The 12,118-nt window shown below is 39.5% G+C and overlaps 1 protein-coding gene across 11 annotated transcripts in view; it reads right to left on the bottom strand.

Moving 5' to 3' along the window:
- Window positions 1-5,001: 5,001 nt before the first annotated feature.
- The window catches only part of PATR-DQB1 (major histocompatibility complex, class II, DQ beta 1), a 56,614-nt gene continuing 49,497 nt past the window's right edge, over window positions 5,002-12,118 (bottom strand). For 10 of the 11 annotated variants that reach the window (XM_063811920.1, XM_063811917.1, XM_063811918.1 and 7 more), the window contains 5 exons: window positions 10,067-10,336; window positions 7,504-7,785; window positions 6,692-6,802; window positions 6,191-6,214; window positions 5,036-5,371 (listed from right to left, as the gene is read on the bottom strand). In XM_063811920.1, coding sequence (XP_063667990.1) covers window positions 5,358-5,371; window positions 6,191-6,214; window positions 6,692-6,802; window positions 7,504-7,785; window positions 10,067-10,336 — 701 coding nt within the window. In that variant the 3' untranslated portion in view covers window positions 5,036-5,357. 11 annotated transcript variants of the gene reach the window in all.

Here is a 12,118-nt window from a genome sequence, read left to right on the forward strand (position 1 = left end):
AAATGTAAGAATGGACTAACATAATTATGCTCTATCATAAACAAATAGAAAACAAAACCAAGAAAATAATTTTATCAATTTCTTCACCTCTTTGCTTTTTTCGTCTACTTTTTTCAACTTAAATTTGCTTCTTTTTATTATTAAGTTAAAATTTTACCCCTTTGATTTTTACATATTTATCCTTTTATAATACAGGCATTTAAAACTAAATATTTTCCTCTGAGGACTGCTTTGGTTGCATCTCGAAAATTTTTAAAATTCATTTTAGTATTATTTTATTTAAAATTATTTTCTAATTTCCTTCTGATTTCCTCTTTGACAAGCCATAGATTATTTAGAAATGTATTATTTTACTTCCAAAAATTTAGGCAGTTTTCTCAATCTTACTAATTTGTAATTTCATAAGATTGTGTTCAGAGAATATACTCTGTATGATTTTATTCTTGTGAAAGTAATTGAGACTAGTTTTATAGTCATAGTATTTGTTCTATTTCATGGATTATCTTTGTGCAATGTAAATAAATAAATATTCTGTAGTTATCAGATGTTGTCAATTTATGTCAATTATAAATGCCAACTAAGTTAAGAAGGTGGAAAGTATTGTTCCTATCTTGATTTCCTTCCTGATCTTTGCATGAAGCTACAGAGATGTTTGTTGTCTTCCGTCTACCTCCCTAGTTCCCACACCACCAGCATGAAGTCAGAAAAAGTTCTGGCAGGAGAATCAGCTGACAGGGCAAAGTAGATATATATTATTCAGGGGGCCTCTATAGATTGTAATGCATCACACAAACCCACGGGGCTATTGACAACTCAGCTGGTTTATCCTTACTCCCTCACAGCCTTTCTCAGCAGGCTCAATCTTCTTCCCATGTTAAGATTCAGTAGATGACCAAAGAATAAGAGTGGACACTTGACCCTGCTCGCCTATGTGGAATTTGTTCATCTCTGGAATTTGGAATTTTTATACTTTTTGATCCACGACTGGTTAAAATTTTTAAAATAAGATTATTTTCCAGTTTATCCGTTTAGTTTAGTCTATATATCTGTTTGCTCTTATTGTAATAGTGACAGTTCTCGTAATTTTCCACCTCCTAACTGGCATTATGGTTTATGATTTTTTTCCAATCCATGTTGATAGTCCTACATAATTTACTTAAAGCCCTGAATATTATTCCTTTCTGTGGTTATACCAGAGTTTACCTTTTCTCTATCTAAATGTAGGTAGTGTTTCTTTTCTCCCGTTACATTTTTTTTATGTCATCATGGACATATGAGGAAAAATTCACCAAGACTGTAACAACCTAGAGTGGAAATACTGTATTATTCAAACTACTCAAAGGGTTACACCAATATATGCTCACAGTGCCCCACACAGCACCAAATGTCATCCTGCAGTGTGCTGTCACTTCACATGCTCCATAGTTTTTAGGATGTACAAAATTTTTATAATCAAGACAAATTAATCAGTTTTTCTTTTTGAATTTGGAAATGTTTTTGTTATTCCAAACCGTGACTCAACAAACGACCAATTTTATGTCTCCTTCGGCTCATGTAGGATTCTTCTTTAAGACGGATGTTTACAACTGGATTTTTGTTGTTTTCATCAAGCACGTAACAATTGTATTTTGAGTTTTAATAGATACTACTACACTGCCATAACTTAAAATCCTAATAATATGGGAGAGTCTATTCCCTTAGAATCTTCTAAATCCTTGAGGTTAAAACAAACTATTGTACTTGCCAATTTTGGAGGGGGAGAAATAGTTTATTACATTGCTGTTCGAATTTGGATTTTTCTCTTCATTGGTGAGTTTGAGCAAATATATATATTTATCAACTATTAGGATATTCTCTTCTATAGTGAGTCTATATCCTTTGCCCAATTGTCTATGGCATTTCCAGAATTTATTGATTGATTAGTTAACAATTTTTCAGAAGAAAGCCCATTGTCTGCCTTATGTGATCAAAATTTTTCCTGAGCATCATATACTTCTTTTAATTTTGTTATTTTCTTCATGCAAAGAAATCAGTAATTTTCTTCAAATATTTTTTCATTTGTGTCTTCTGGATTTTGTCTTGCTTATGAAGTCTTATTTTTTAAAAAAGAATTATTTTAACAGATTTACTAAAGCATAACTTTCATACTACAAAATTCACTCATTGTACATGTAAAATTGAATAATTTGAGTAAATTAATAGATTTGTGCAAATATCACAACAATTTAGTTTTAGAACATTTCTGTCATGTCCCAAATTTCTCTATTTATAGTTAAGTCCCACTGAGACCCCAAACCCTAGGCACTCAATGATCTGCTTTTTGTGTCTATAAATTTACCTTTTCTAGATATTTCAAGTAAATGAAATCATACAACATGTAATCTTTTGTATCCAATTTCCTTCACTTAGTTAACACTATTGAAGTTCACAAGTTTTGTAGTATGTATCACCATTTTGTTTTCTTTTCATTTCTTTTTGTCTTTTTTCATTTGTGTAAATGCAAAAGGTACAAGTGTAGTTTTGGTACATGCATAGATTGCATAGTGGTGATGTCAGTGTTTCTACAGTATCCGTTACCCAAATCACATGCATTGTACCCATTAAGTAATCTCATCATCTAGGGTGCAAGGGTTGAAATTTGCCTTGGGAAAACTACCCTCATGTTCATGGTATCTCCCCTGCCAGATAAGTCTATTTTTGTCCCCTTTTATTGTTGAATGATATTGCCTTGCCTGGATGTAGTTGAATTTTGTTTATCTATTTACTAGTTGAAGGATATCTGGATTGTTTTCAGTTTTGGCCTGCTATGGCTAAGGCTGTTCTGAACCCTTGAACACATATCTATGTGAGGACATATGTTTTTATGTCTCTTAGGTAGATTCCAAGGAGTGAAACTGCTAGGTCATAGGGCAAACATATGTTAAACTTTTTAAGAAATTGCCAAATTACCAGGTATTTGTAGACTCATACACTCCCACCAGCAACACATAAGGAATTAGAAAGTCTATTTGTCTTCAAACATAATTATAATGATGATGATAGTATTAGAAATAGCATCTGTCTTATGAACTTTATATTTTCTCTTTATGTTTCAAGTTTTATTTATCCAGGATCTATTTAGTGAAAGAAATGAGTTTGGAATACAACTTACCAAAAACTGAAACTAAATCTCAACTCTTTCTGTTTCTAATTCTAGACTCTGTTTTACTAGCATATATAATTTTAAAAAATCAGTAACAAATGCATTTTTAAAAGTAAATGTATGGTATGTTTTAGCACCTTATAGAGCTAGTCATTCCTTATTCTACTTTTTTTCAATATTTTCCCTGGAAAATATATTTACCTCATAAAATAACATGTCAGCATACTTAACTGAGTTGTACAAACAATCCTGTTTGCTTGCTTTTATTGTAATTGAGTTAATGGCTGACATTTAATAACGCTATGTGTGTGTATGTATACACACCTATATATACATATATGTATATATGTATATATGTACATATATACGTGTGTGTGTGTGTATATATATATATATGTATGTATATAAAGACCCAAAACCCTGAATTGAGGGTGCCTATCAGGAATCTATAGGCTTTCGTGTGGAAGTTAACTCAAATACTTACAACCTGATAGTACCACAATCTATCATTTCCCTACCCGGAAATCAATCTCTGCTACTCCATCCACCATTTCTTTATTTTTTAAAATACATGATTTTGCTCCTTTTCTTCCCATGTGCCTCAGGCCCACTCTGCAAAGGTTGAATCCTGGCTTGTCTGAGCCCATGTGATCCCACGGTCATTCCAATGTGTGAGAAAGTGGGTACTGGGAATACTCTGGAAACAGTTTAGTTGCTCCTTATAATGGCACACAGGAGAAAGGAGTATCCTTTTCCTGCCTTTGGGAGTTGTTGTGAATGAATAACAAACCTAAAGCTGCTGCAGGGGTCACCCTACCATCTCAGGAAAGCTGAGCTACTGTGTGTGATAGAGAGATGAGCTATGAAGTTCCAGGATCGCTGGTGATGCCACTGGCCTGCTGAGTTGAGCAACCCTGGAGATGCCCAGCCTTGGATCTATCAGCTATGTGAGATAACAGGTTAAAGAAAAATAAAGCCACTAGATGCAATTTCCTGCTATTAGCAGCAGAACGCATCTTCATTGAAATATTCATTCCACACATTTTGGTTCTACCTTGAAATTCCACACCACAAGTCTCATATAAAATGAGAAAATCATTTCCTCAACTTAGGAAATGAGGCCTATTTGTTGCAACTCTGTGATCAAACAGAACAGACATAATTATCAGCTTAATATATTTCTATGGGATTTATACTCTTACAGGATTTATATGTACTTGTACTGCTACGTATGTACAAGTAACATATAACTAAAAATAAGATATGCATAAAAACAACTTTTAATTTGATTGAAAATAACAGTCATCTCTGACAGTGGAGAAATTATGCTCAAATGATTATTAATTTGAAATAGACCTCTGAATTATGTACTTTTAGATTTGACATTTCATACTGACTCTCAGGTAGAACATAACGGAGAACTCTCCATCTTCTAAATGTGTCTTTCTCTGAAATCTGTACAAGTCCTTTGATAACACTGTATTATTGAAGTCTCTGGAGTGAAACACTATACCCTAATTTACAGTTATAAATACAAAGTATTGTAGACGAGATGAAGAAAGAGTTCTGATTGACTTGCTGGCTGGTTTCTCATCTCATGTTTGCCCAGTTTGTTTCAGTTGTTATAGTCTGTTCTCAGTTTTTATGCATTGCCTTTTTAAATCTTAGGATTACTTTTTTAATTGACAAGTAAAAATTGTATAGTATATTTATATTGTACAGTATGAAGTTTTGATATATGCCTATAGTGTGGAATGTCTAAATCCAGCTATTTAACATATGCATTACCTCACGCACTCATGACATATACATGAAAATCATTATTCTATTGGGAAATAATCTTCCCTTTTTCTTTTCATTTTTTGTCTTTGGAGCCAAATGGACCAGATGATATTTAACTCCATCTTTGAGAAACATTTAATAATGTAATGTGTTTGTCGTACAGGGTGAGTACAGATGCACGGGAGGCCATACGGTTTAGGCAAAGGGGAGCACAAAAGTTGAAGATGAGGCGCTGCCATCAATGCTGGGACTTCAGGCCAAGGGCAGGAGCTGAGGAAGCCACAAGGATGGACATTTTCTGCAGTTGCCGAACCAGCAGCAACCAGGTCCTCAGAAAGCCCTCTCTTGTGGAAGAATAACTGCCAAGCAGGAAAGCTTTTCATCCTGCAAAGCTGGGGCAGAAGGTTCTTCCTTGAATGTGGTCATCTGCATTTCAGCTCAGGAATCCTGCAAAAGACAGAGGAGAGTGTTGTTTTCAACCTGGCTCTACTAACAGTTTCTTTTCCCCTCTTTCAAGAGCTCAGATGAGAACACTGCAGGAAGAAGAAAAACAAGTTCCTGAGTCTCCCAGAGCCAACAGTCCCGCAGAGCACAGGCCTTTTCTAAGTGGAGAGGAGGAATTTTGGTGTAAATTGCCTGATCAGAAATTTGGATCCAAAGTCTTTCCTATTATTTCTGTCTCATGCCTTATCACCTCTACTATCATTCTAGTGTGTCCTCAGTTTGTTCCTTCCGGTGAGTCTGTGGTCTCACTGACTTCAAGCGGACCTTCACAGTGAGTGTTACAGCTCTTAAAGGCAGCAGGGACCCAAAGAGTGGGCAGCAGCAAGATTTATTGTGAAGATCAAAAGAACAAAACTTCTACACAGGGAAGAGGACCTGAGTGGGTTGCCACTGCTGGTTGGGGTGGCCAGCTTTTATTCCTGTATTTGTCCCTGCCCATGTCCTGCAGATTGGCCCATTTTAAAGAGTGCTGATTGGTCCATTTTAAAGAGTGCTGATTGGCCCATTTTAAAAGTGCTGATTGGTCCATTTTAAAGAGTGCTGATTGGTCTGTTTTACAGATTGCGAATTGGTCCATTTTACAAACATCCAGCTAGCCACAGAGAACCTATTGGTGTGTTTTTACAAAGCACTGATTGGTGCATTTAGAAACCTCTTGTAAGAAAAGTTCTCCAAGTCCCCACCCCACCCAGAAGTCCAGCTGGCTTCACCTCTCACTAGGGAAACTGTGTCTGTTTCTAAAAGAGGATTAAAAGGTATTACCTGTTGGCTGAAGTCCAGAGTGTCCTGGGAAAAAGAGGAAAAGATATACACTTAAAAGTTATGGAAGCAAATCTGTCCTCCAACACAATGTCCCAGCCCCAGATCTCCCACCTGAGATTTCTCTAACACCACAACCCACACCAACCAGGGCAGAAAGGAGCAGAAACAGACCATGTGACCCATGAAGCCTGAAGTGTCTGTCACAGGATCCAGTGTAATTCCATTAGCCTTAGTGGTTCTTCCTTAATTTGCTCCAGGATCTCAAACCAAAGGACCCCTACTTGTTAACCTTCCTCTTGTCTCTGCAGGCCACAAACTATTATGCTTTGACATAGTAACCATGCACTGATGATTTCTGGATTAGCAGGACATTAGAGCCGTTTGGGGAAAGAAAGGCTTTATTCAGGGCCACTCATATACTGAGAACTAACCTCTCAGCAAAACCATGGTTCCTCCTCCAGAAAAGTCTATGGAGAGAGCCAGCTCCCAAAGGCTCCTCACCTTTCTGATTCCTGAAGTAGATGAACAGCCCGGCCCCAAGGAAGAGCAGGCCCAGCACAAAGCCCCCGACACCACTCAGCATCTTGCTCTGTGCAGATTCAGACCGTGCTCCTGAGAGAGGAAGCCAGGTTTAGTGATGTTTATTCCAAATTGAACCTCTTTAATTAAGACTGTAAGATTCAGAGCTTTGAAAATGGGGCAGAAGCCTGCCCCACAAGAACTAAAATAACTAGCCATTTCTGGAGAAAAAAAGGATTTCAAATTACACTGAACAGTTACGAGGTTCAGACATCAAACTCATTCAAATATTACAGCCTTGATGTAAGGCACGAGTTCAACATCTGATCCACAGAAAGCCTGAGACTCAATGAGGATAAGTAGTTTGTCTAGAGTGACAGAGCTAATAAAAGGCAGGGCTGAGACTGGACTCCCCTCATGTCAGGTAGGCCCCTACACTTCTCCTCTTCCCAGATCACAAAAAATAACTCAGAGCAACAGCACCAGAAACTCAGTCTCAGACCCAGAGGCAGGGCCTGGAGCCTGGGGAGAGTGGGTGACCCTGGCCTGCGAAATCATGGGGAGGTTCAAAAGAGGGACAGTCTCTCCCGCCTGGCAGGCAAGACTGCTTCTCCAGGAGGTACGGGTGTTTCTAGAAACACCTACAGGGCTACCCCCAGTGACCTGTGCTGATGGAGATGAGAACATGGAGCAAATGAAAATAGGATGTGGGAGAGGAGAAACCTGACACTCAGGGATTAGCACAGTCCCCGTCTTAGTGGGTGAGAAATTTAGGAAGTCAGAAAGCTGCTCACTCCATTCCACTGTGAGAGGGCTCGTCACGCTTGGGTGCTCCACTTGGCAGGTGTAAACCTCTCCACTCCGAGGAACTGTTTCCAGCATCACCAGGGTCTGGAAGGTCCAGTCTCCATTCTGGATCAGGCCTGTGGACACCACCCCAGCCTTCTCTTCCTGGCCATTCAGGAACCACCTGACTTCAATGCTGCCTGGATAGAAACCACTCACAGAGCAGACCAGGAGGTTGTGGTGCTGCAGGGGCTGGGTCTTTGCAGGATACACAGTCACCTTAGGTTGGACTAGGAGAAAAACAAGGTAGAGGGAATGAGTCAGGAAGACAGAGTAAGTCTCCTGGTTTGGCTGTGTGTCTGCTTCTCTGCAAACCCAGGCTCTGGCCTTGACCAGGCCTATAGCACAGCTGGCCATGTGACCTTACAGTGTCATCAGCCTGGAATTTAATCTTGACAGTGAGGACCCATTAGATTTGAGAGGTGTTGTGAAAAATTGTGTTTGTTTCTTCATAGCTTTAAATTGGCATGCATTGTCAAAGTGTTTACAAATCTTGGAAAGTACAGAGTGTAGTAATTAAAACTGATATTTGAGCCAGGTTGCCTGGTTCGAATCCAGGGTCTGCCTTTTACTGGTTGATCCTGGAAGAGTTTTTTGATTCTTCTGTGTCTCAACTTTGTCACCTACAATGAAGGATAATTATACTAATTTACCTCTTGGGGTTATATGAGGATTAATGCACGTAAAATATATAAAACAATGACTGAAGATAGCCTTCAATTTATGAGGTCAGAAAGCTTCTCACTCCATTCCACTGTGAGGGGGCTCATCACACTTGGGTGCTCCACTTGGCACCTATTTATCATCCTTGTACACCGTGACAGAAAAATATGATTTAAAGCAATATGCATAGATAAAGGGACAGAGTTGGGTATATGAGGAAACCAAGTATGAATTTTAGGAATACTACTGCCATGCACTCACACCTTAGAACACAACAGAAATTGTTCTGCCCCTGGGAAGGTGGGACAGACAGAAATGATTCTCCAAATTTTTACTTAGAACAGCATGAGTCCTGAAGCAGAGAGAAGGATTAGGGAACGTGATTTTAGTTTTGAAAGTTCTTATATTTAGATTTAGCTGATCAATGCATCTCCCATGCAACACAAGCATAATTATTATTAGGCCTATCATTGTAAAATGATTTTTCTTTCCAGAATCACATTTGGATTAAGGCAGTGTCTGGGACTCGTTACTTGGGGTGCTTATGCCCAGGAAAATCCCCGACACTAGCATACTCTCAATAAATACAATATTTTTTTTAGAAGTAAGGAGAAACCTGGAGACAACAATGCCACAAAATGGCAGATTTCAGATGGATTGTAGATCATTAATAAAAATGTTACAATATATTTTATTAAATAAAAATGTTCAAATTCTTAACATGGAAAAGAATTTTCAAAATCCACATACAAACCACAAACTGGAGCAAATGCTGGATCAAATATCAATAAAGTGTTAATAATCTTATAGTACAAAGAACGCAGAAAGTCACTGAGAAAAATACTAAGCCCTCAAGATATTAGACCGTAGATCATTGTCCATTACCTACCAAATACAATAGGGAATTCTTAGAGCAATAATTATAATCGGCCAATAAATAGGTCAAAATAATTCAAAGGAATTACAAATAAAAAATATAAATTAAAAATTAACTAGAAACACACAATTTCAACTTCTGGTGAATGTCATAATAAAGGTCAACAAACGGGAAAGTGAGGTGAGTTGTGTCACAAATATTATATATAAAAGAATAATATGTAACTACTAGAAAACTACCAGCATTATAATAAAATAGTAACCGTGTTAAAACTTTAATTCAAAAAGTTAGTTTCACAGTCATTTCTACTATGTAAAAATATACAAACTGAAAAAAACAAAAAACTAGGAAGAAATTTAGATCTAAAGAAGCTTCAGAGGTGCCTCAGAGGTCTACTCAGTTCCTCTAGAAATTAATCTATTGCTTTTACAAACAAACAGCACACACTTTTAATTCAGAGATTACACGAAGGGTGTATGCCAGGGAGAGTCTGGAACTGGCCTCCTCGCATTATCCCAAACCTGCCTTACCCCTCAGCAGTCCTCCCCTAAACCTTCACCCCAACCACACACCCCTTACATTTCCCTTCCCTGCATCTCTAAGGACCGAGATAATCAAGGTCTCCTCTCTCTCCAGCCCCCAGCACCCACCTCCCTTGTCACCTCCCCACAGAGGTCTCCAAGGATAAGAAACAGCCCCTTCCTGCCTCCCCTCCCACAACAGACACACAGACACAGACAAATCCACACTTTACACACACACCTGTGCTCTCAGAACTGCTTGCTCGGGACTGAGAGGATTCTAAATGCTCACAGATGGCGCTCTCTCTCTCTCTTCCTCTCTCTGTCTCTCTCTGTCTCTCTCTCTCTCTCTCTCTCTCTCTCACACACACACACACACACACACACACACACACACTCACTCAGATTCCCAGCTCACCGGGACTCAGGCCCCGCCGCGGCCATGCTCACCTCGCCGCTGCACTGTGAAGCTCTCACCAACCCCGTAGTTGTGTCTGCAGTAATTGTCCACCGCGGCCCGCGCCTGCTCCAGGATGTCCTTCTGGCTGTTGCAGTACTCGGCGACAGGCCGCCCCAGCTCCGTCACCGCCCGGTACTCCCCCACGTCGCTGTCGAAGCGCATGAACTCCTCTTGGTTATAGAAGTATCTGTGCAGGAACCGCACCCGCTCCGTCCCATTGAAGAAATGACACTCCCCCTTAGGCTGCAACAGGAAACGTGCTGTGGGGACACGAACCATCCGGTCACAGGGCGGCCTCCTGAGAAGACACGGACAGCGACGCCACCATCCGGGGCTCCCTGAGCGGGGTGCGGGCACTGGAACCTTAACCGGCCCCAACCGCAACGCCCACCACCAGCAACCTAGGGGCTCATCCTCCGTCTTCCTGAGTCGAACGGGGGCCTGGGGGACCATGCGGGAAAACCCCTTCTCATCCCCAGGCTTTTGGGACCCCCTCCCTGCCTCCAGCCTGTTCTGGAGAACTCCAAGCAGGAGTTGGAGGAGAATCCGCCCAGCACCGCAGCCCGCGCCGCCTCTTCCTGGGAGCCCCAAAGACACTCTCTGCTCCTTCTCTCATCCCACACGCTTTACCGGTACCTTCAACAGCACCCACCGCGTTCACCCTGTGAACACTTCCTTAGTGATGACCTTGTGCCAGGCCTGCGCTGCCTCTAGGAATCCAAACGAGGGAAAACAGACCTCTCCACTCCGCTGGGGGAGCTTAAAGAGCAGTGAAAGCGATGGCCAAAAACCAAACACACAAGAGCTTAGACAGGAATGAGAAATATCAGAAGTGTGGCGTTCTAGAGCAGAGAATAATAGAAGATTCCCAGTTAAATTTGGATTTCCAATAAATTATGGTTGTGTATCTGAAATTCAGATTTCACTAGGAACCTGTATTTTATTTGTAACTCTAGCCCAACTTGCTAGTCAAACCTCAGAAAAAGGAGTGATTTAATACTTCCTTGTGTTCTTGAACACATGCCCAGATAGACATATACAACGTTTAAAATGATAAATGCAAAATGAATGAAAGTTTCTCCTATACATCAGAACTAGCAGCCCTTGCATTTCTGTCCCCACTCTAAGAAACAGCCTGGTACATATGAATATCAGAAATTGTGTCAATAATTCAGACACAATATAGTCACTACTCACTAATGATGGTCAAACTCTCAAACTCTATAATCAGAAAACCTGAATAAAAACACGATCTCTTCTACTTGGGTCAATTTTTACCAACCATAAGCCTTTTTGTAATCTATCAAATGCATTTAATAATAGCGTCATCCTCACAGGATTACCGTTAAGTGTAAAATTAAATGATGACACTTCTTAGCACTGATCACATAATAAACACTCGAATACATTCCCATTTTAACTTTTATGATCCTATAACTGCAGCTCATATTATTTTTTGTATTCCTTAATTCTAAAGCAATTAGTATCTTCATCATGATTTTGCAGTTGTCTTCTGTTCTTCTATTAGTTTCATAAAGAATTGTCATTCTGAAGACATAGGGCAGAAACACTGGTTTATGTCAAATAATGCAGTACACCTAAACCTCACACAAAAGGCATCTGCTGACATAGAAGAAAGGGACTTTCTATATGCTCAGATTTAAACTGCAATCTGATTTCCAGCACTAAATTTCTAATACTGGGTTTTACTTATAACCTCTCAATTTTAGATTCCAGAGATGTATATGTTTTTAAATACCACAGATACAACAGGATCATTATTGAAATTGAATACTGAAATTCATAGGCCTGATACACAGTCACTGCAAAATGTTACATGGCATATAGTGATGGCGACTGGATTCATTTTATTTATCACTCCATTCTCATGACCTAGAGTAATAACTGGTACATGCTATGTCACTAATAAATATTGGCTGTGTGAAATACTGGCTGTGTTAAATATTGGCTGTGTGACATTTTGCATGAGTAGTCACCACTGCACACAGGGGCTCTCCGTATTTCCTCGCTAATAATGACTG

Source organism: Pan troglodytes, chromosome 5, assembly GCF_028858775.2.
Source record: "Pan troglodytes isolate AG18354 chromosome 5, NHGRI_mPanTro3-v2.0_pri, whole genome shotgun sequence".
Taxonomy (NCBI): Eukaryota; Metazoa; Chordata; class Mammalia; order Primates; family Hominidae; genus Pan; species Pan troglodytes.